The sequence below is a fragment of the Solea solea genome, chromosome 21 (assembly GCF_958295425.1).
Source record: "Solea solea chromosome 21, fSolSol10.1, whole genome shotgun sequence".
NCBI lineage: Eukaryota > Metazoa > Chordata > Actinopteri > Pleuronectiformes > Soleidae > Solea > Solea solea.
The window spans coordinates 14,598,597-14,623,902 of record NC_081154.1 but is presented as its reverse complement, the minus strand read 5'-3'; the positions used below and the strand labels follow the sequence as shown (position 1 = coordinate 14,623,902).

At 39.9% G+C, this 25,306-nt stretch overlaps 2 protein-coding genes and 1 long non-coding RNA gene across 3 annotated transcripts in view; all 3 read right to left on the bottom strand.

Annotated features, from left to right (window-relative positions):
• LOC131448976 (zinc finger protein 385C-like) overlaps window positions 1-2,769 on the bottom strand; it is a 69,123-nt gene extending 66,354 nt beyond the window's left edge. The window contains exon 1 of the mRNA XM_058621824.1: window positions 2,554-2,769. Within this exon, the coding sequence (XP_058477807.1) occupies window positions 2,554-2,596 (43 nt within the window). The 5' untranslated portion in view covers window positions 2,597-2,769. The remainder of the gene's footprint in view (window positions 1-2,553) is intronic.
• Window positions 2,770-9,413: 6,644 nt separating this feature from the next.
• Window positions 9,414-15,433, bottom strand: LOC131448810 (ras-related protein Rab-5C-like). Its single transcript, XM_058621587.1, has 6 exons — window positions 15,279-15,433; window positions 13,990-14,324; window positions 13,054-13,205; window positions 12,592-12,714; window positions 12,378-12,471; window positions 9,414-10,252 (listed from the first exon to the last, which is right to left on the bottom strand). The coding sequence occupies exons 2-6, from the start codon at window positions 14,156-14,158 to the stop codon at window positions 10,125-10,127; spliced, it is 666 nt and encodes a 221-aa protein (XP_058477570.1). The 5' UTR covers window positions 14,159-14,324; window positions 15,279-15,433; the 3' UTR covers window positions 9,414-10,124.
• A 3,415-nt stretch (window positions 15,434-18,848) lies between these two features.
• LOC131448784 (uncharacterized) lies at window positions 18,849-19,742 on the bottom strand. The gene is made up of 4 exons (XR_009234225.1): window positions 19,639-19,742; window positions 19,453-19,530; window positions 19,166-19,276; window positions 18,849-19,048 (listed from the first exon to the last, which is right to left on the bottom strand). It is a non-coding gene; the product is annotated as an uncharacterized LOC131448784 (long non-coding RNA).
• Window positions 19,743-25,306: the final 5,564 nt, after the last annotated feature.

Here is a 25,306-nt window from a genome sequence, read left to right as displayed (position 1 = left end):
TGACCAGCGTTTGAAAGAGGCACTGATGGGAAATATATCTAAGTGTAACCACTGGAACATTGCCACTGCTCTCTGTACTTTTTTTGCGGTTGTGTGTTGCACGTCGGTCGATCACAGTTTGTGTTAGTGACGTCAAGCACGACTCGGTAGTCGGAGTCAATCACCTTTGCTGGAAAAAAAAATGCATTAAATGTATAATTTTTTTTAAATATTGTCAGTTTATTCCTGTCGCATCTTGAACAGTGAGCATCTTGTGCACGAAATATGCTCTATAAATAGTTTACCCATCTTAAGTCAGCAATTCTCGTGAATTTTTGGAGAGTGTGAGTCTGGTCCAGCTGTGTATGCACCTAAGAGGCCAGCAGAATAAAAGGTACAAAAAAAAAATCTTCAAACTCCCACAGCCACACTCTGGGGGAGTGCTGGTGAAAATGACAGCATCGCTCTGGGGAGTGGGCAGTGGGAGGCGTGGGATTTGATGAATCAAGGACCTTTTGTTCGCAGCGCAAATGACTGCATGCGCGCTGTTGGAAAGAACATCTCTTTGGTGGTGCAGCAGTGCTTGGCAGGCGGACGGGCGTCATTTAGAGCCATTTAGGTTTCGAGCTGACACGGAGGGGGACGGAGGCGAGCAAGGTCGTTCAGTGATGATGATGTGGCCGACGCTGGGTGTTTAAGTGGGTCTACTGATTAGAGGCTGAGCTCAGTATATGTTGACACTCATAATGATGACCGTGTGTAACACACACATCTATGGCATAGGTGGACGGACTGAATGCAACGTTACAGACGGCACTGGCACATTTTAGTTGAATTACATACAGGAAAGAGCTCAGTTTTCCCTCTCTGGAGGCCATTTTAAACACATTCATTATAGTCCTGCTCAAAGATGATTAATAAGTCCCTGGACTGAGGACATTTAATGACCCTGCCTCAAAAGTATAGTAGAGGAATAAATAAATTATTTATTTATTAAGATTTACCTAAATGGAATCTAGGCCTACGACAATTATTCAATTATCACTATAACTATTATTATCATCGATTATTTGGTTTTAGATGTTTTTTTTTTTTTTTTAATAATTAAAAGAAGATTTCTTAATTGTCAGCTTCTTTAATGTGAATATTTTCTTGTTAGAAACCATTAAAACTGGAATATTTTGGTTTGTGGACAAAAGAAGAAATGGGAGGACATCATTTCAAGGTTTGGGAAACACCAATCGACAATTTTCCAACATTTTCTGATGGACCACACAAATACTCGTTTTAACCGAGAAAATAGTCAAAACATTAATCGAATATGAAAATAATCGTTAGTTGCAGCTCTTGTTTTACGACAAACTACGGCCAAATGTTTTGGAGAAAATGCCTGATGTATTTTTAAGTCAAGGTTAATTTCAGTACTCACTGTGTTGAAGTGTGAAAGAGTAAATTCACATAGGAAACCATCTATTAACTATAATTCAAGGATTAGAACTTGATGAAATGGTTCCAAATTCCAAAATCATGGGTTTATTTAAATACACGCTTCATAAAGCATTACCCCTAAATTAGGTAAAAATAAACAATGTGAAAAAATATTACAACACATACAAGTCAGTGTCCCAATAGGAAGCTCCAAAAGTCCAAATAACAGAAGAATTCAGGTCCAAAAGGGAAAGTCTAAAGTGAGAAGACTAAATAAAAATTAAATCCTGACATTAACACTAGAAGAAGACTCGGTTGGATTCAATGAAAATGACTCTGCTGCATCTTATGTGGCGTCTCCAGTTAAAGCTGCCCCTGATTGTTCTGACCCTCCCTCTGAATTCTACATTCAGCTAATGCAAAAATCATCGCACACACACGCAATCACAGCCTGACGTGTGGGCACAGCCAACACACGCCTTAAAGCCTTTTAGGTTTAAATAATTAGTCCCTTCATTAACCCAGTCAGTCAATTAACTACCTTTGACCTCCATTAACAGAATCACATCTGCTGAGAAATAATCTCATTTGGCAACATCACATTTTCCTTTTCTTTTTTTTTTAAATACACAAACACATGTTCAAGTGTATTTCTCTGAAAGTCACTATTTACAGTGTTGACAAATCAAACACTGTTTTAAATGTATGATTCTTATAAATGTGTGCACAAATATTTAAAACAAAAAATACAACTGGAGGACAAAAAAATTAAATTAAAGATGTTCTGGCTTGGGGTTAAGGAAAAAAAAGAAGGGCGTTTGTGTTTGCACCCTCAAATATTTGGTCTTTAAACACGCACATGCGCGCGCGCACACACACACAAGCACACTACCGGTGTTTTTTAGATTAAAAACACAGCCGTGGCGCAACATTAACAATGACAACATTCAAAAAGTAAGAAGTTTACACCTGCAGTCGCACGTGAGTGCTAATGCTGTGACACCTTTAGCCAAAAAACAACTGCATTTCACCTCATAACAAAGCCACACAGCGTGGAAACGCTGAGGCACGCGCTGCCCACTCGTGTCCACAGATTTGCGCACAAACAGCCTCGGCGACACAGAAGTCAGAGAGCGTGTTTCCTACCTGCCTGACACGGGTCCACGACTCCTCCGTCGCTGCTTTCCATTTCCAGCTGTCACTGATTAGGAGGCGAGCTCAGCTGCGGGCTTTTCGGTCCCGCGAGAGAGTCAAGAAAAGACAGAAGCACGCGGCCAATGCGCGCGCGCCTGTGCCGCGTTTGCCGCGTGTGCCACTGCCGAATCCTCCTGCGTCGGCGTCGGAAGACGCCGAATGACCGCGTGCGAGGATGAGGAGTGTGTCTGTCTGAAGACACAGCAGTGCAGCAACAGCTAATGACTTTTTCAACGCACACAAAAGTTTGACGTCTGCTGTAGAGGCCGATGCGTCATCAGCAATTAAAAAAATAAAAAAAATAAAAACTTTCAAACATCTACAAAATATAGTTTGTATACATTTCTGTGTCTTTTTTGTTCTAAATAAATGTGAACTTGTGGTTTTCAGTGTGTTCAACACACGTCGGACTGCACCATCAACCAGGGAACATGGTGGTCAGCTACACACACGTCCCACAACCCCAAAGTCAGCTGAAGAACACAACAAATGATTAAAAACAAACAAACAAATCATTGATGTACTTCTTGAGAAAATTCTCCTTCTTCACGCTCAAGTAAAGGTCCACAGTAGAAATAGTGACCTCTAATGGTAGGACTGCAAATTATAACAAAAGGAGGACTGCCAAGTGGAAAGGGAGCATGGATTGTAACCAGGAGGTTGACAGTTCAAATCCAAACAGGTCAAGTTTTGGAGTACCTAATTCCCATTGCTCCCCATTGATAGAGTTAATTGAACGATTAATGTCAATTAGGGCCACACAATGGCACATGTGGCTGGCACTGTTGCCACACAGCAAGATGGTTGCTGGTTCACATCCCGGACTGGACCTAGAGTGTTCATCTCTATATATTGGCCCTGTGATAGACTGGTGACCTGTCCAGGATGTTCCCCAGCCTTTCGCCCTATGTCAGCTGGGATTGGCATTGGATGGACAGATGGAGGATTTTCACCAACCCCTTCATTTATCCTGTGTGTGTGTGTGTGTGTGTGTGTGTGTCAATAAACACATAAACACACGGCTGCATTCACACACTAGAAATCTATATTTTTTAAGGCTAGTTTCTGTTTCAAAACTCTAAACACACACACACACATGCTCACATGCATTTATATTTTCTATTTTCTATTTATATTACATGACGCAGACATATTCTTCCTTGAAACAAGCTTTTGTGAGAGCACTTGCAGTTTTGTTGTAATTAAGTAATGACAATAAAAGTTTCTGTTCTGTTCTAGTCAGGATGCTGAAACATGCATCCATAAAACAGGACCCTGCCTAGAGTATATATAAAAAAAGTATTCTAAGGCTATGAAAACTAAATTGTTTTTATTGTTAAGTGATTTTGAACACACAGCCCCTCCCCCAACCCCGAAGTATTACATGCTGGTCCTTTAAAATATAAATTAAAAATTTACTTTTTACACCAGTATATTTTCCTTGTAGACGAAGACGTAAAAAACAAACAATTCTTCTTATTATTATTTAACTTATATTAATACAAATTAAATGTGTGACCCTTGCTCTTGCAGCAGTTGCTTTTGATTTATTTCTGCAGTTGATTTATTAACACGGTTTAAATGACCAATGACCAATCAATGCGTCTTTATTTGTGTTTCACTTTTTATACAAATAAGATGTAACACTCACGCTTCACACACACACACACGCACGCTTTTACATTTTTAAATCTCAGTGAGGACACGTCGTAGACATCGTAATTCATTCCCTAGCCCCTTACCCTAACCTTAACCATCACAACAAAGAGCATAACCATAACCCTGAACCTAACTTCTAACCCTAAAACCAAAGCCCGGTGAAGTTGTGGAGCACAGACAAAATATCCCCACAAGGTCAAAATGTCCTCACAATGATAGATTTGTACACACACACACACAGATACACATGCACACACCTCAGACTCAATCATACATGAAAAAAGAAGCTGAGGAAATGTGAACCCTATCCCCCCCAACATAATTAAAGACAGTGTGTGTATAGTTTCACTACAGGACTTAATGGGATGAGCAGAGTTCACATTCTGAGTTAAGGCCCATTAAATATGGCATTACGTTGACATGTCCTGGCTCCTGTATGTCAGATGCTCCTGTTTCTTTGTTATGGTGGGCGCTGGATTGGATTGGATCGGAGTGCAGTGAGACCTTGTGACTGCCGGCACGGGTCATCCAATGACTGGCATCCGTTAGTGAGGTTCTGAGAATTCTGTGAGTTTCGGCGTCACTCTGAATCTTGACTGAAATAAAACCCTGCAGAGTTTTTTTTTATTCAGGAACGATTCAACGTGATTCAATATGATTATTCTGCCTCTGTTAGGTCTTTATGAGTGGATATGATGCCAAAAAGTACGTATCGTGAATTGAAATTGAATGGTGTGCTCAGGGAGAGATGGACGGGCGTATAAAGCATATCTGTGAACAGTTCTATTAAAGCTTCCTCCCACAGAGCGGCCTCTAAGAAAAACTGGTTGAGGAGTCAAAGGAAAATGTTGACTCACTTTGACACGTCAAATCCTCTTCGCATTTAGGCCCCCGTTTGTGTCCAGTCATCTGCATCCCCCCCCCTCCCTTCATTAACATTGTTGGGCTGCGTTCAAAAGCAGATGCCTGCGGATGAATTCAGCAGCACGGTGGCATGGGCGCATGTGTGCTGCGGCCAACACGGTGGTGTGTGTGTGTGTGTGTGTGTGTGTGTGTGTGTGCGTTCAGCTCAGCTGTCAGCTGCATGGTGATGGATGCACGGTGGAAACATACTTGGACTTTGAGCTATGTCCTTCACGTTGAAGTCCTTTTGGTACACTGCTTGACCCTACCACAAGGCAACCCACCCTAAAAATAAAGGGGGCACATGTGCTCATGTGCACATGAAAGTAGAGACAGCGGTGTAAGATATCACAGCTCATCAAGTGCTCTTCATGGCCCTGCTTATGTGCGCGTGTGCATGTGTGTGTGTGTTGATACAAAAGAAACCAGTGGACAGAGCCAACAGCCACACACACACACACACACACACACACAAAGCTGGCTCAGACTGGATTCTCCCACAACAGGAGAATCAGACTGCTGTTGTTCATCGTATGGTTTATTTGGTTCACTCCAGTTCCGTGAAGCTCAAGTCCGATGTTCCCAGCATCAAAGTTAATACCAGCACTCGCCTCCATCATCATCTTGAGTGCTTTCATTAAAGGCCATTTTTATTCCTCTGGTCTCAGAATTATCCAGAACTTGGTTGAGAGGCGCGCACGTTTCAGTTTGACCTCATCACCATGGCAACCTTCTTCTTTTTTCTCCCTCTCTCTCTCTTTGAAGTGAAGTGTAATCAGTATTTGAGCGTGGCTTCATCATCCTAATTGTGACGTTCAGTGCACCACAGCAGCTGCAGGATGTGGCTTTTTTTTTTTTCTTTTTTTTTGATCCATGCATAACAAAAGATGACCACAACTACATTTATTGGCTGTTAGGCATGGGAATGTGAGAAATGATTGGGAAGTGAAAAGAACATTTCAAAAAAGGTTTTTATCCTTTCACTAATGTAAGTCTTTTTTTCAGGACGTTTATGAAAGAATCAATCATGGCAATCAAGGCTGTATTGATCTTTAGTTGAACAAAAGCTGGCGACTAACAATTTAAGATCCCTATGGCAACTGATTTGTGCCGGACTCTTTAATCGTAGCTGTAGATTTGTTTTGTTCTGGGGAGCGAATGTGATTTTATAATTTAATATGTGTTGAGACACACGCACTCAGTCAATCTACAGTGTCACTACTGTAATCACAAACAACAATCTATTACTGTAAATAATATTACAGTACTGTGCTGTACAATATGAACTTTACAGTATAATACTGTGAGCAATTTAGCGCCCATTATACTGTTATTTAAAAGTTCAGACTGTAATCTCCATAAACTATTTATTGCTGTGAAAGGTATTACAGTACGTATGGCCTTATATGTATGGGTATGGTCTTCATTATCACACTGCTAAGTTGTTTTAGATCCTTTAAAAAAGATAAACTATATATTTGTTCCAAAATTAAAATTGCTAGCATTGGGACCAAAGATGCCTTTACAAAAATAATGCTTTAATTAAAGTCAGTGTATCACACTCTCAGCAACTGACAAATGCAAAGTTATTACATTTTTTGTACTTCACTCCAAGTTCAGCATATTTTTTTCGTAACAATGGCAAGGGATAGCCTGCACACAGTGGCTACATACGTTCATCCATTCATTCATCCATCGCAGGGCCACATACAGAGACAAGCAACCAATCACACACGGCAACTCAATACTGTCTACACACAGATACAGTATAAAGAACACAACGACAATACTCGTTACCTTAAATCAACCTGAACAGCTTGCTTCTGGATCAGTTTTCCCATCTTCTTGGACACCACCTTCCCCTGGCTGGTCTTTGTACCCCGGGTTAAGACGGACAAAGTGCCTTAAATTGTTAAAACACAGAATTTAACATAAGGTAGGGTTTATTGACTGACAACAGTTAGCACCAAGTCTTAACCCTCAAAAAGTCATTTTAAGTGATGACAGAATATGAGGCCCAGCCAAAATGTCCCCAGTCCCTTCGGTTTGGTCCTCACAAAGATACAAGATCACACACACTATCGTTTTAGGGACTCTCATTGACGTCCATTCATTTGGACAGCCTTGTCCCTAACTATAACCATAACCAGTGAATGTCTAACCCCAACATGAACCTAACCACACTTCGAATGTTAGCCCTAAACTTTGATCAGAAATTAAATTCTGCCTCATTGGAACCAGGTTTTGGTCTCCAAGAGGACTACTGATCCTAACGAGGTCAGTGTTTATGTCAGAAAAGGTCCCAAAGAGACCTCTCATGTTTGTTTTAAATGACACCGTCGAGTGATTGAAATAAAAAAAAAAAACAGTGAAATCATGAGGGACAACAGTCTTGGGTTGCTAGTACAAATGTGGTTCCTGCAGTAATAAAGACAAACTCATCAAAACGTGTTCATACAATAACTTTAATATATAAACTCTTCCTTTGATTTGTTTTGACTGCACTAGGAAGCAAGTGATCATGTGTGTAAGTGAAAATCGATGATCACTGCTTCACTTCACTGCTGGCACCGTTTAAGTTAAATAAAAAGCAACTCGCCGTTTGATATTTATAAGAAAATATGACCTTTCAGCAACTGTTTATCATGCCTCAGTCCTCACTAGCGTCCCATTCTTTGGCGGCACAGTTCAATGTTTCATTTTAGATAACAGACAATTATTGGACCACATCACATATATACTACTGCTATCAGCAGAAATCGCAGACTGCGCCGCAGAATGTAATCCAGATTATCGTGTCCCTCTGCCCTTGGTATTTAATGACATTTCTTTCTGTTTGTGGAGATAGAGAGAATCCATCAGAGTGAGCCACTGGAATTATATGACAGTTTTCTGTCTTTTTGCGGGGTGATAAACTGGGTGATTGCTTCCTCGAGCACACATACTGTATGTTTACACATTTTAAGCTCATCAGAAAATCCCTGGTGTAGTGGCTACATCATTTTCCCGAGAAATGACACTCACTGGAACTGAATGTGAACATGTGAAAGGTTTGTAGCTGTAGAAATGTGCTTTCAGGGCACTTTTCTTCACAGTCAGGCTAAGTCTCGCTCTCCTGCCATTATTATTCACAAAGGCCAAATTTGAAATCATTGTTTTTTCGCCTTCTTTTCTCTTTGACAGAATGCATCTTGACTGACAGCTCAGCAAATGAGAAATCATTAAGCGCGAATAGAGCAGCCTTCTGCTTTCGGCACAGATGATGCGTGACTCAAATGTGTGTGTGTGTGTGTGTGTGTGAACATTCAAATTTTAACTATATATATGGTTTGTGCAGCTTTTCGTTGTCTTACATCAACAGCCCAAACATAGCGTTATCCATAACCTTCCCAATAACAAGTTAATGCCTGACCCTGACCTTAACCTAACCTCAATTTAAAATCTTTGCCCTAAACTTAACCAGCACCTCAGAAATAAGGCCTTTTAGGACCAAAGTTTGGTTTCTATGAGTACTACTGGTCTTGATATGGTCAGTGTTTATGCCATGAAAAATACAAGTACACACACAAGCACAAACTATATAGGTATATATTACACAAACTTTAACTTAGCACACAGAGCACCTCCATTAAAAGCACTAACCCAGAGTTAGGCCCAGGTTAAAATGAGCTGCAGAATAATCAGGTGAGTCCAAATGAAGCACACACGACGTCTGTGGAATTTCACAAAGTTTCCACTCTCACACATGGACGCACAGACACGCATGAAAACACTTGACTGTGTGCAAAAATGTCCTCATGCAGTCAGGTGCCAGTGTCCGTCTATTAATCATTTCACCTATTACACACTTTCTTTTGTGACTTATTAGAAGACATTGCTTTCAAGTAAATCAATGGGATCAAATGCATTCAATTGTCTTGTTGTATCAAAATGTAATGCTGCCATCTAGTGGTGCCACATATTTTTACGCGTCTGATTACCTCACGTGCCCATTTCCCCAAATAATGAATGATTCTTAACGGTCCTTAACATAACTGGACTGAGGATAGAAACACTCACAGAATCAGCAAATATTCTCCTTTAAATTAAAATGGCTCCCATTCAGTGACACTGTGAGTGAAAATTTCAACAGCTGTTGTCATGAAAAACCCTAAATGTTTATACCGACATGCACGTTTAATACAAAGAGTGATGTAAGCCTGGTTAAGTTAAGTCTTCATACATTCTGAAACAACTCAAAACAAAACAAGTCTTGTACGTTATTTATTACATTTAGATTTGCAGACTTCTCCCTCACATTTCATTTAAAAAAGGCAAACAACTGTGGTGTTACAGATATCAATGTACAATTAATTTAAACGACTGCATCGGTTGCACAGTTCAGAAACAGCTGCAGCGTGTGGCCGCTCAGCTTTTCTTTTAACTGTGTCAAGTCCAGGTCCCAAAAGAGAAGAATTGCGGTGCTATAATTAATAGCGGGGCATTTACATCTTTCATAATGATGATAAAGACATGACAGAAGAGGAAAAAAAAATAACTGCATGTATGTGTGTTTATGCGCGCGCACACACACATACATGTATACTGTATGTGTATATGCTACATACATGCAGACCATAAAAACACATCCTTAAATTGTGGAAAAAAAGAATACAATAAAACAAATTCCTCAATATCACCCCAAAAAGATAGAATTCAATCAGCTGGTAGAAAGGGTGAAGGGTAACAGGGAGGTAGAGATACACAGGGGAAAGACAGGAAAGAAGTAATGAGGGATTCTGGTAGTTCCCTCTAGCTTATGATTCTTTTTAAAAGAATGTTCCTTTATTCAAAGAGCATCCAGATAATCTCATCTGTAATCTCAGTTTAAGTGCAGGAGTGGCGAGGGGCTCTGCTCTCTCCTGCCTCTCTGGGCTTAGCTACGTGTTGTCCTTAAAACAATGTTCATTGCTCTGTACTGCCTAATTGCCGCTGCCACAGCAACGGCCGCTGCGACCCTGAGGGGCGGGTTCTTGTAGATCCACTCCTGTCCGGGTTCGTCCGCTCTGCCCGGCTCCGCCCTGAGCATCGTTCTTCGGTAGCTTCTTAGCTGCAGGGAAAAGATGCACACAATCATATTCAAATGTAAAATTCAAAGCTCATGGGTAAGTAAGTCCTCACAGGACAACAAGACAGCTAAGGGGAGAATAATAGAACCTGTTCAGGCTTGGTACTTAAATCTGTCCTTCTCATGGCTGATACTAGAGCCTTAATTACCACATCATTACCTCTGACTCGGGTCAGGCTTTTTTTTAACCTGTCAATTAAAAAGATGAATTTGTGTTTGAATTTGAACCAATTTAAAACGACAATAACTGTGATATGCAGGTCAACTGTTGCTGCGCCCTGGTGCAGCTGCATCAAAAAACAAAATATTAGAATTAGAAAACCCAAAATATGCTTCAAAATGTTTTTCTAAATAAATGTAATAGTTAAAAGGAAAAGAAATATACATACTTACGCCAATAAAAGTGCTCAGATAAGGTCGGCAGTCTCAGTCATTAAGTTAAATAAATTCATAGCCTATTTAACTGAATCCTTTACATCAAAATATAATGAATATTATACCACGCTGAAACCCCGTAATTAATCAATTTTAAGGTCTGCAACATTAACAGCTGACATTTTGTCAGCAAAACTGTAGTGTAAAGCAGCTTTAAGTGGTCATCAAGACTAGAAAAGCATTATATACATTCACAATACTAAGATTGAGAGAAAATTCTGATTTAATTCAGCTAATCACTATACACTGCGTTTAGAGGACATGCATTATTTTGAAATAGGTTTTATTCTGAAGTGCCAGGAAGTAATCAGTGTTCACACACGCTTGAAAAATGATTTCAATGTAAACCTCAGACAAACACAAAGTGCTATTCCTATCTTTTTGTAGAGTGCAGCATGTCGGCCAGTAAAAGTGCTCATTTTGAACACCCTTTGTCTGGACTTCTTTTCGAAGCCTCCACTGCCTACCACTACTTGCTAATCGTGCATGCATGCACGCACGCACACAGAAGAAACATAAATGACTGTGTGCTTCAGCATATAATGTGGGGGAAGTGAGATCTGATAACAAGTGGTCACAGGAGACTGATGCAGGAAGTATTTTAAAGCCAGGTGTGAACACATGATCTTCTCATCACATCTCACAGGACAGACGCTAATAGCAGGTCTGAATGTGGTCAAGAATTGCCATTACAACACAATTTTTCCTTTTCCTCCTTTCCTTTTACTTTGTTACTCTCAAATGAATGCCATTTCTATAGCAGTAGTTGATAGTGATGTTAAAATAAAGCTCTAGTGTGTAGCCTATGGTCATTTCTTTGTTGTTGATTATGTTGTTTGTTGTTATTCTGCCTTTGTTTTGGGTCTTTGTGAACAGAAAAATCATAACATTTGCTGGTTCCTTCATCTGAAAATAAGGCTCTTTCAAGCAATACTAGCACACCCGACTGAAGGAGTGCTTGTGTGCACACAGTAGCACTGCAGCATTGAGTGGGCCCAACAGGTTTTTATGAGCAGGTTTTCGTGGGAGCTTCTTCGTGTTTTCAGTCATACCCCCACCTGTTTCCTGTCATCTCCCTTCACAAGCGCATGTTTCTGCTGCCTCTGTCTCGACATGAAACAAATCCCTTACTGCATGCAGCATGGGAATGTCACTGGGCGACACCGCAGATTAAACACCACTATAGTGAGAAACACACGGCAGTGTGGAGCTAATACGATGACAATTTGACAATTTTGACAATTGTTAAATGGAACAGACATTCTTTACATCGTTTTAAACTACTGTTTTTGAACCATGAACTTTTGCTTTGAATATTAAGTTCACAAATGTCACTTGAATATATGCAACATTTTATCACTATATAAAAATAATCATTGATATACTTTGACGATGTTAATCAAGAGCACAATTATTTCAGCGCAAATACTACAAATTTATCTCCATGAACGGGGTATTTTCTATTGTTATTGTTAAAACATGCCCAAAATATGTGAGGAAACCTGAATCACCTTTGTTTTGTTGTGTGTGTGAGAATTCGTTGTAATATTACTTTTCAGTGGAAAATAAGTGAGCGTATTAAAACCTACATGGTGTTTAAAAATACTGATCTGTGGGAGTGGGGTCAGAGTGGAGTAACATTTGACTCATCAGGGTAACACAACACACTTACCAATAGCCATGAAAATTTCATTAACATTCATGGAAGTCTTGGCTGAGGTCTCCATGAAGAGTAGATTGTTTTCATCCGCATATGCTTGTGCCTCCTGAGAACATTATTTCAACATTGTTTTTTTTTTTTTTTTTTACAATATAACAAATTGACACTTTGAATAATGAAATGAATGTGCTGTAAAAAACTGATTTGTATGTATGCTTAAACCTACCTGAATCTCCACAGCTCTCTTGTTTGCAATGTCTGCCTTATTGCCTGCCAGCGCGATCACAATGTTGGGACTTGCTTGTCTCTGCAGCTCCTTCACCCAGTTTTTTGCTCGTGCAAAAGTATCCTAATCAAGCAAGTAACCTTATTATTATAACTCATAACTGCTTCCCTGGGGTAAACTGCTCTTGTAAGTTAAAATGGGAAAGTCTCTTTTATCTCTAAGTAAAGAAAAACAACTCACGTGTATTAAGTATTCAACAATGGACAATTACCTCAGGATTTCACTGCCTATTTAACAGCAATGGCCAACAATGTTTTCAACAAACACAAAAAACAATAAAGTTAAAACTAACTCATTATCAAACTGATATATAAGCAACAACCCATCTTAGTTCATTGTATTATTTATGACTGATGACTAAAACTCTGCCCCTCTTTGTTACCCTATATGTCTGAAACCTACTGTGTTGGTAATGTCATAGACAACAATGGCCGCCTGTGCTCCTCTGTAGTACATTGGAGCCAGGCTGTGGTAACGCTCCTGACCCGCTGTGTCCCAGATCTCAAACTTCACAGTGGTGTCGTCCAGACAGACTGTCTGAGTGAGAAAGGCAGCTGAGGGAAAAGGATAATAAATATTAGGAGAGTAAAAGGTGTCCATTTCACTCAAAGATACTGTTCAGGTGAAGTTATCGTAGCAATTCAAATTAGCCTGGCCTTTGGAGGGGTCAGCTGAAGATACGGGTTCGCAACCCAGGCAGAACAAGGATACATGGAGTTTGTATGTTCTCCCTGTGTGTGCATCTACAAAAACATGCAGATTTCGGAATTTGGGATATTGGACACTCTAAATAGACCTGTCCAGGGTGTACCACGCCTTTTGCCCTATGTCAGCTGAGACTGGCACCAGCAACTCTCATGCGGATAAAGTAGTAGAAGATGAGTGAGTGAGTGAATATGAGTGAAAATCATCATCATTCATCTTCTATCAACTTCAACTGTACTGTAGAGCTGCTTTTTAATTAATGATGTACCAGGTAGAGAGATCAAAATGTAATACAATTTGCAGCATTAATTCTGCAAAAATAAACCTGGTATGAAACTGAAATATCTCTAAATAATTTATTACTGAATCGAATCAGGACCTTGTAGAATTGGAACAAAATCGATTCAGGAGCACATTAGTGATATCCCGCCCCCTAAAATTCACAAAGGCATTATTTTAATGACTGTTTTCCTATTTTACAATAATTATCATTATTGTTGACGTAGAGAGTCATCAACAAAACCACAATTTTGGTGTCAGCATGAACATGAAGGAATTATTTGGACACTAGCACAGAGTGATGTTATATTTTTACAGAGAAGAAAAAAGGCCACTTTCGCCAACGTCTCTTACCTCCAATGGTACTCTCTTGGAATTCGTGGAACTGGCCTTTGACAAAGCGCAGCACTAAGCTGGACTTGCCCACTGCTGATTCCCCCAACAGCACCAGTTTGAATTGGCAGATTTTGTTTGTTGCCGTGGCGCCATTGGGCCTGGTTGTTGTTGCACTGCGACCAGCCATTGACAGAGAGAGACTGATATTGAGGGAAACTATGCGCTCACAGGATGTTACGGACAGGTGCCAACTCTGAACAAACTGGTACTCTTGGTGGTCAGTGGGGTCAAGGATCAGTCTTCCAGTGGGAACAAGCAAATATGGCAGCTTGTGGTGGAGTAACCAAATTTACCTTAAAGAACAAAAACATGGAGAAATCAGTCAATCCACTTACATAAAAGAAGAATAAGGAAAAAACTGTGACTTCAACTCTATCTTTCTGAAGCTACTGAGGATGTAACTGACAGACTGGAATTTTGATTATTTGAAGATTATTACATATTTAGGATATTTTACAAGTCAATACATATTTGAGCAATACCTTTCTGTGCAAAAAAGTGCATAATTTTTAACCACAAAAGCAGAGAAGAAGCTAAATTAATTGGGTTAACCATCTCATATTTATCTAGATATTTTGTTGCAACAGGATAACATTTTGGTACTATCGCCCAGCCCTACTGTTGCATCAAAACACAAATAGTTGCAGTACAGAAGGACTATAACAAACTCTAACTATATAACAGGCTAGCATTCATTTTGATTAATTGATTAAGTACTTTATGGTAAAGTATTTAAAGTCCAAAGTAATGTGTGTACTGTGCTTTAGGTGTCTGAACAACAACTCTTACATTTAGGTGTTGCGTTATAAAAGCTGGATCCAGATTAAAAAAAAACAAAGAATGATTTAATGATTTACTGCAGCACAAGAGTACAAATACATGCCGTGTGTGTTTGATTATATCACTTAAACAGGAGTTTGATACGCAACCGCGTCCAACACACAAGCTGTTCTTATGCGTTCATTAGAAACATGGCACTTCAAAGTGTCCAAACGTTTAAAACCACAGCTACAACGTCAGGGAGTCAAATTGTCATGTAACAGGCAGGGTTACCCACTAAAATAATATAATACGATAAACTAGAATGAAAACAACATTTGGCTCCAGACCAGGCCTCAACTTTGACCGTGTAACCGGACAAAAACAAATCCACTTGAAGTTAGCCCCGAGGCTAAGCTAGCCTTGCTAACGTCGGATTATAAGGAAGAAACAGTGAAAGTGGACAAATATCACGCTAGAATCCATACCAGCGACGAATGACGACCTCCTCTCCGTGCGGTGCACTGTGACTTATATCAGTGTTGTTCCTCTTTTACGCTCTTTTCTTCTTGACTGCCAAAACACTTTTGGGGTTCAGTTAAAAAATTGTGCTTCCGCTTTGTGTGACAAGAGCACTTCCTGGATTCGTCTGTCATGTGACACAAAGTAGGAACCAATCAAATGAGCCGAGAGTCTTACTCGCTGCCACTGTTCACAAATGATTTACACCCTGGCCTGCTCAGTCTAACAGAATAACACTAGATTTCCGCAATTCCGTGCCGAAATTTCGAGTGTGCCTGCAGTTCTTGCGGCATGTGTCTTCGCGTGCAGGACTTGTGCTGGTAAAGGATTGAGTGGTATTTTGGTGGAATCACCCTTTGAAAGAGAATAACTCATAAACCCCTCCCACTCCCTGATGCCCCCTCCCCCTTCCGAACACCTGCGTTATAAAATCTAAAAATGTGGATTGAACCTTTAAAAGCATTTAGACAGAGTGGTATTTTGGTGGACTCACCCTTTAAAAACACCAAGTTTTAGAGGAGATAACAAGACGGATCAGAGAGGACTCAGACGCAGAGGCCTTTTAATTGTCTTTATTGGCACTCGTAAACAATTCTCAAGGCAGGTCCTCTTTACTGAGGAAAAACAAAAGCGTGGCTATGAAAACCTATAACAAATTGCGAGCGCAACGCTCTACAAGAGAAACGTTGTGGAACTATAAACGCGGAACAAAAAAAATCACTCCGAAGAGGAAACATACTCGGACTAAGGTTATCATGTAAAACTTAAACAGAAAACTCTCCAAACGGAGGAAAACACGGCTCTAAACACTTCAAAACAAAAGCTAACTCAAAATCACAATCCTAATGATTGGCGATCCTTAACCAACTAAGAATGAGATAAAAAACAAAACGCAATCTAAATGATTGGATCTAACTAATAAAAGGTAAGTCACAAGCCTAGAGATGGGAGTTCCTAAAAGGCTGTGAAAATTAACAAACAAAAAATCTCTCCCAAGGAGGAAAACAAAAGCTATAAATCTTAACTAAGGTATCAGCTAACAGGCTATGATAAGAAAACTTACAAAATAAAGCATCGCTCACCAAGAGGATCAAAAACTTGAGGATTCTGGGGCTGTGACGAGGCGCTATGGTGATCAGGCATGGACGAAAACACACTGGCACTGAAACAGGGGAACAGGGAGTTTTTATAGTCCACATGGCTTAATTGTCAGCAGGTGTGTGTAATCAGGGCCGGCAGAGGAGGGGGCGGGGCAAACTGCTGGAGTGACAGGAGAGAGGGAGAGAGAGAGATTCACAATCCCCTCTGTTTCCCATTCTCACAGAGAAAACAGCATGTTTTAAAGTTGTCATATCTCAAGAACGGTTGATGATAGAGATAAAATTTTTGGTTTGTGAGCGCCAGGAGGCTTTCAGCAGCTCCCATCTCAAAATTTGTGACAAACGGGCGTGAATTGACAGAGAAATCACAGTTTTAAAATCACCCTCATCTTGATTTTCCACAACTCCAAAGCAGACATTTTAACATGGGAGTGAATTGAGACTGTGACCAGAGTTCTCTGTGCTTTGAGGTGATTTTAAGAAAAACTACAAGTCATATGAACATGACAAACACACACAGGGTTAGACGACAACCATGGCAACATTTTGATGTAAAAATTGTCTCTGTAGGTTGGAAATTGTGGGCAGGAGAAGAGTTTGTTTAGAAGTTTTTCTGATTATTTTGCTGGATCTTGCTAGAGTGTGTCACTCTAGCTCACACCTAACGACCACACACACACCCATTATAAAATCAGAAAGCTTTGAAAAAAAGTACAAAACTTAAACTGCGATAGTTCAAAAACCGTAACATGTATCAAAATGTCGACTTAGGTCAGAAAAGTCCCAAGTCTTGTGACCCGTTTAAACTTCCAACCACGTTTCTACGTTAAAGTATGACGACACTGTGATGCTCCAAAGCGGGCTTGGTTTTTTTCGGTCTCCCATCCACTTCAATGTTAATTTTTGTTCAGTTTTTTGTAAATATTATCCCAATGGTTATATGAAAATCTTAGAAAAGTCATAGCACACCATTCCCGGTCAAGGCGCACATTTTGATATAACTTGTGTTGGGGGTTTCTCAAAGATGCAGGAGGAGTAGCGTGCCGAAATAACGGGAGGGCGCGAGAATAAAAAGCAGAATAAACGCGCACGATTACAAGAGATGCCTTGCAGCGCAAGGCATTCTAGTGAGAACCCTAGGGTTCTCACTAGAATGCCTTGCAGCTGCAGGCACTAATTATGAACTTATTTGACCTACAAAAAACAGATTCAGTTCCACAAAAACAAAATAAATCCAAACAGAACAATATCCTTCCAGTGAATTTGTAAGATTTGGATTTTGGATTTTTGGGGTAAAAATTGCTTTATTGAAACAACAGAACATCTCTTCATCTTGTGCTCTCATACTCAATTGTTCTGTAAACACTTTATGGAATGGTTAAATGAAAAATACAGGCTTGAAGTTGTTACTACTATAAATAACAATTACCTTATTTTGGTGTAATAATAGAGGACACAAAACTGGACCTAATGATGAATGTTATTTTGACCAAATCTCTCATCCACAAGGCAACATTTATTCAGACCCCACCCATATTTACATGCTTTTGTAATGAGATCCAACTCTATATAAATTGTGAAATGACCTCACAAACTGAAATTTAAATTCTGACTTTTGTACTGAACTTTTTTACTTTTTGTACTTTTGTACATTATATGTACTGTATATATGTATATATATATATATATATACATATATATTATATAGGTGTGTATATACTGTATATATACAATAATATTTTTATGTAAGCATTATATGAGAAAACAATTGACTATTCAGTTTGTGTAAAATATTTGCATTTGCATAGTTTACTCTCTCTCACTCTGTGAATAAAAAAGAAGTTCATATCTTGTTAAATAGGACAAATGTGTCATAATCACGATATCACTATATCACAATCATTAGGCAGAGTGAGTGAGACGAGGATGAAGTTGGCAAGGTACAGGTGTGATATGTGGTGTATCGTACATGGCCACAAGATGGCAACACAATCTATGATTAAAAAACAAAATAGTGGTTGAATGGATGAAAATGTTGCATTCTGTTTTACCCTCCTCCAAAATATGAATCATCTCTATGTACAGTGCTCAGTTAATATTATTATTAACTATATTATTATTAATATATCTCACCTGATTGTATTATTTGGTGATTTTCATTAGCCCAGAATGAGCCATTTATATTCATATAAGGAGCTGTGTCAGCACTACTGAGGCTGTCATTTTGGACCACTATGTTTTTAGCCCAAGATGGACAAAAAAAAAAATGGATGCTCACTGAAAGCTACATAGGTTCTTCAACACAATTGGAAGGGAAGGGCAAGAAATATTTTTTTTTTTAACACATTTTTACCTTGAAAGTGTCATAAATGTAATTCTCATTTGTGACAACAATTGAATGTAGTTCAAAAGAAAAATATTGCATGTGGACAAATGTTTGAAATGAATAAACTTTATTAGGACATTACAGTAAACACTGCATGGCAGTGGATTATTCATTCATTAGCAGATGTGCTGCATGGCGTTCATTTATCAGTTGCACAGGTCTCTGCTGCAGCATCTACCAGATCCTACATCAGAACTAACCAATCTTGAACAATCAGATGCACCGTAGCAACTCCTGAAGTAGCCAAGATCTGTGACGATGTGGAAGAAAAAATGACAGAATGGTTCCTTAGACAACTTGTTCAAGTGTTCAGGCAAAGTCATGATTTTTTTGTTAACAATGCTGCCATTGAGAAGCCAATACTTACTGGCGTTAGCAAACCGAAAGTTGATACAGACTTTGTTTGAACCAGAGCAGGTTTGTGTTCCAGAGCTTGGACAACTAGTCCTGCCTCCACAGTTACACGTTAAAGCTTCACCTGGAGATGGAAGACAAATTGTATACAGTACTGAATTTTCACTGCAACAAAAGATTATTATTTGCCATTTGTAACTAAATAAAAAGGTTGGTTCTGTAAACACATCACAGCTGTCTTGTTTGGTGAACAAATCGAGTTCACTCTCTGAAACAAAGTCAATGTGAAGGTTTACTCACTGTGGCTGACGACCAGCACTACCAAAAGGGCCACGATCACAGTCTTCATGTTGTCAAGTCACGTCTCTTAACACCAGTCTATGTGTGAAGAAAGTAAGACAACATCAAACTCTGCAGTGTTGAACACATATTAGAGCTTTGCTTTCATTATACACACTGTCAGAAAAGAAATCAAACATATCTCACCTGGTTGATTATCCCTCTTGAGTTGTGATGCCTCAAATGTTTGCTGCCACTTTGCAGGATTCTCTTATTTATCTGGTGTTTGTTGCACAATTGATGCAAATCCCATGTTTCATTACCTTAGGGAAACACACCGTTTCACAACTGACTCACCTTTGATCACCCAGATGTTTCTGTTTATTCAAGAGTAAAAAGAACAAATGTATCACTGCTTCTACCTGCTGAGTTGAAGTGGGGAAATACAAAGTTAGCATCCCATGGACTGTGGTTTCAAATGAATCATCTTTATTAGGACAAAGGCAGTGGATTATTCATTCACTGGCAGATGTGCTGCATGGTGTTCTTTTATCAGTTGCACAGGTCAGTGTGGCAACATCTACCAGATCCTAACCCAGAATTAATTAATTTTGCACAATCAAATGCATAAAAATGCAAAATGGAAATAAAATAACAGAACGGTTCCTTAGACAAATTGTTAAAGTGTTCAGGCAAAGTCACAACTCTGATTTGGGCCATGAAATGTGTTTTTTTCTTTCACATTTCTTTTTTTTACTAGATGAACAACATTGCCATTTAGAAGCCAATACTTATGCTAGTTAACGCAAAGCTGGCAAAAACTCGGTTTGAACCAACGCAGGTTTCCAGAAAGCTTTAACAAAAAGTCTTGCCTCTACAAGTAAACTTCACTTGGAAATGGAAGACAAATTGTATACAGTACTCAATTTTCACTGCAACAAATGATGATTATTATTGGCCTCATAGTTCCAAGAGCAAGAAAAACAAGCATTTGTAAATAAAAAGGTTGGTTCTGTAAACATATCACTGCTCCTTGTTTGGTGGACATTCTAGTTCACTCTCTGAAACAAACAAAATCTGAAGGTTTTACTCCATTGTGAAACTCATCTGACTCACCTCTGCTATGAGCTGAGTAAAAGTGGGGATAGATGGGGGGGATGGATGGTGTCTTCGTCCACCTCCTCTGTCGAGTGATGGTTTCTCCAGGTGAACAGAGATGGCTTCCTTCTCTCCACTTTCAAACCATCGGTCTTCCCGGGCCAGAAAGTGAACGTCCTCAAAAGAGTGACCCTTGTCCTTCAGATGTAGGTGGACAGCTGAGTCCTGTCCAGGTGAGCTGCCTCTTCTGGTGCTGTGACATGTGTTTATGCAGTGGCTGTTTGGTTTCACCATCGTGAATGACCTGTCCAACTTAACGACTCTCGAGACCGGTGTCAGCCTCAGAGGTTAAATAGCTGGTTCTTCCCACTCGACTTGACTTGACTAGATAGTCAGAACTGTAGAAGCCTCTTGGATGAGAGTAGGGCTGGGCAATATGGACCAAAAGTCATATCTCGATATTTTTTGTTCGAATGGCGTTATACGACATTATAACTATATTTTCAACAAAACATGTAAAGTGTGTAGTTTTAACTCCACGCCAGAATTAATCACCATCAACCGTTTATTTGGGTTTAGTTTTGTGTTTTTTTCGCTCAACAAAGCACAGCTGTGCATATAACAACAGGTATAAACAATAGTGTTGCCTGTTTGAAACATGTAACATATTATGGAAACAAAGAAAATCTGTGCAAATAGCCTACACTTATAGGCATAATTGTGCAAATAACAAAAAATGAAAACAAAAACATACACACATAAGCCTATATTCTGATGTAATAGGCAGGCATACCTCTGCAAAAAAAAACAAAAATATGTACACAGTAGTGCAGGCCTCACCGGCAGGGAGAGAGACAGGCTGTGACTGCGAGCCCTTGGCCACAGCAGCACCATGTAGTTTCACACTCTCTTCATACAGCAGTCGGTGTTCTGCTGCAGGTGGCTGATGAGATTTGTAGTGTTTCCACCTTTTGTCGTAACCTTTTTCATGCACGGTTTGCAAATCACGTCGCTTTGCTCTTTGTTCTTTATTCTTTTCCTTAGCCACCAACTGCTCACTCTCCACCTGCACCGTGTCCACCATGTTTTCATTCAAATGTTTGTTGTGATGTGTAGCAGCTGAACTCGGCTTGTAGGCTCAGAGAGAAGCAGTCGGCCAGATAAAATAGTGTTCGCAAGACAACATAAAAACTAGATTTCCGCAATTCCGTGCCGAAATTTCGAGTGTGCCTGCAGTTCTTGCGGCATGTGTCTTCGCGTGCAGGACTTGTGCTGGTAAAGGATTGAGTGGTATTTTGGTGGAATCACCCTTTGAAAGAGAACTCATAAACCCCTCCCACTCCCTGATGCCCCCTCCCCCTCCCGAACACCTGCGTTATAAAATCTAAAAATGTGGATTGAACCTTTAAAAGCATTTAGACAGAGTGGTATTTTGGTGGACTCACCCTTTAAAAACACCAAGTTTTAGAGGAGATAACAAGACGGATCAGAGAGGACTCAGACGCAGAGGCCTTTTAATTGTCTTTATTGGCACTCGTAAACAATTCTCAAGGCAGATCCTCTTTACTGAGGAAAAACAAAAGCGTGGCTATGAAAACCTATAACAAATTGCGAGCGCAACGCTCTACAAGAGAAACGTTGTGGAACTATAAACGCGGAACAAAAAAATCACTCCGAAGAGGAAACATACTCGGACTAAGGTTATCATGTAAAACTTAAACAGAAAACTCTCCAAACGGAGGAAAACACGGCTCTAAACACTTCAAAACAAAAGCTAACTCAAAAGCACAATCCTAATGATTGGCGATCCTTAACCAACTAAGAATGAGATAAAAAACAAAACGCAATCTAAATGATTGGATCTAACTAATAAAAGGTAAGTCACAAGCCTAGTGATTGGAGTTCCTAAAAGGCTGTGAAAATTAACAAACAAAAAATCTCTCCCAAGGAGGAAAACAAAAGCTATAAATCTTTACTAAGGTATCAGCTAACAGGCTATGATAAGAAAACTTACAAAATAAAGCATCGCTCACCAAGAGGATCAAAAACGAGGATTCTGTGGCTGTGACGAGGAGCTCGGGTGATCAGGCATGGACGAAAACACACTGGCACTGAAACAGGGGAACAGGGAGTTTTTATAGTCCACATGGCTTAATTGTCAGCAGGTGTGTGTAATCAGGGCCGGCAGAGGAGGGGGCGGGGCAAACTGCTGGAGTGACAGGAGAGAGGGAGAGAGAGAGATTCACAATTCCCTCTGTTTCCCATTCTCACAGAGAAAACAGCATGTTTTAAAGTTGTCATATCTCAAGAACGGTTGATGATAGAGATAAAATTTTTGGTTTGTGAGCGCCAGGAGGCTTTCAGCAGCTCCCATCTCAAAATTTGTGACAAACGGGCGTGAATTGACAGAGAAATCACAGTTTTAAAATCACCCTCATCTTGATTTTCCACAACTCCAAAGCAGACATTTTAACATGGGAGTGAATTGAGACTGTGACCAGAGTTCTCTGTGCTTTGAGGTGATTTTAAGAAAAACTACAAGTCATATGAACATGACAAACACACACAGGGTTAGACGACAACCATGGCAACATTTTGATGTAAAAATTGTCTCTGTAGGTTGGAAATTGTGGGCAGGAGAAGAGTTTGTTTAGAAGTTTTTCTGATTATTTTGCTGGATCTTGCTAGAGTGTGTCACTCTAGCTCACACCTAACGACCACACACACACCCATTATAAAATCAGAAAGCTTTGAAAAAAAGTACAAAACTTAAACTGCGATAGTTCAAAAACCGTAACATGTATCAAAATGTCGACTTAGGTCAGAAAAGTCCCAAGTCTTGTGACCCGTTTAAACTTCCAACCACGTTTCTACGTTAAAGTATGACGACACTGTGATGCTCCAAAGCGGGCTTGGTTTTTTTCGGTCTCCCATCCACTTCAATGTTAATTTTTGTTCAGTTTTTTGTAAATATTATCCCAATGGTTATATGAAAATCTTAGAAAAGTCATAGCACACCATTCCCGGTCAAGGCGCACATTTTGATATAACTTGTGTTGGGGGTTTCTCAAAGATGCAGGAGGAGTAGCGTGCCGAAATAACGGGAGGGCGCGAGAATAAAAAGCAGAACTAGAGTGGCAATTCCGTGGCCGAAATTTCGAGGGTGCCTGCAGTTCTTGCGGCATGTGTCGTCATTGGGAAACATTATTTGGATCCAATCCACCTTGGAAGGACTTTTCGGTGGAGTCACCCTTTATTTAATAATAAAATAAAGTTTCCCATTCATGTGTATCTGGAAGTTATATCGCAGTTTTTTGCGATTTTTGTCGCCATGGTTACTTGAAACACTTGGAAATAGTCATAGCACACAAGTCCCGGTCAAGACGCACGTTTTGATATAACATGTGTGGGGGTTTTCTCAAAACTGTGGGAGGAGTTACACGTCAAAGTTTTGTATGGAATAATACAGAGAGAGACTGATAAGCCCCTCCCCTAGTCCCCTCTTCTCCTTACACACACGCACGCACACACACGCACACACCAAACACGCACGCACACGCACGCACCTGTCCCTATCTCTCCAAAACCAGCAGAGAAAGCAGAGAAAACAGCATGTTTTAAAGTTGTCATATTTCAAGAACGGTTGATGTTAGAGATACAATTTTTGGTTTGTGAGCGTCAGGAGGCTTTCAGCAACTCCCAAATTTAAATTTGTGACAAACGGGCTTGAATTGAAAGAGAAATCACAGTTTTAAAATCACCCTCGTCTTGATTTTTCCACAACTCCAAAGCAGACATTTTAACATGGGAGTGAATGGAGAGTGTGACCATAACTCTCTGCGCTTTGAGGTGATTTAAAGAAAAACTACAAGTCATATGAACATGAAAACACATACAGGGTTATAGGACACCCATGGCAACATTTTGATGTAAAAATTATCAGTGTAGGTTGAAAATTGTGGGCAGGAGAAGAGTTTGTTTAGAAATTTCTCTGATTATTTCTGAATCTCAGCAGAGTCTGTCACTGATGCAGCACACACATTTCCCATTATTGTGTGAGTGGAAGTTATTCGGCAGTTTTCTGCGATTTTTGTCGCCATGGTAACTCGAAACGCTTAGAAAAGTCATAGCACACCATTCCCGGCCAAGCCGCACGTTTTGATATAACATGTGTGGGGGTTTTCTCAAAGCTGTGGGAGGAGAAGCGTGCCAAACTTTCGCGAGGGGGGATTACAAGTTAACACTAGAGTGGCAATTCCGTGGCCGAAATTTCGAGGGTGCCTGCAGTTCTTGCGGCATGTGTCGTCATTGGGAAACATTATTTGGATCCAATCCACCTTGGAAGGACTTTTCGGTGGAGTCACCCTTTATTTAATAATAAAATAAAGTTTCCCATTCATGTGTATTATATCGCAGTTTTTTGCGATTGTTGTCGCCATGGTTACTTGAAACACTTTGAAATAGTCATAGCACACAAGTCCCGGTCAAGACGCACGTTTTGATATAACATGTGTGGGGGTTTTCTCAAAACTGTGGGAGGAGTTACACGTCAAAGTTTTGTATGGAATAATACAGAGAGAGACTGATAAGCCCCTCCCCTAGTCCCCTCTTCTCCTTACAGACGCGCACGCACACACACGCACACACCAAACACACACGCACACGCACGCACCTGTCCCTATCTCTCCAAAACCAGCAGAGAAAGCAGAGAAAACAGCATGTTTTAAAGTTGTCATATTTCAAGAACGGTTGATGATAGAGATACAATTTTTGGTTT

Bases quoted from the DNA above. Each gene is read 5' to 3' on its own strand.
- LOC131448810 (XM_058621587.1), bottom strand. From the start codon at position 14,158: ATGGCTGGTCGCAGTGCAACAACAACCAGGCCCAATGGCGCCACGGCA. The intron at 13,206-13,989 runs GTAAGAGACGTT...CTTTTCCCTCAG, and splicing joins CCAAGAGAGTACCATTGGAG to CTGCCTTTCTCACTCAGACA. The intron at 12,715-13,053 runs GTAGGTTTCAGA...TTGCTTGATTAG, and splicing joins TCTATGACATTACCAACACA to GATACTTTTGCACGAGCAAA.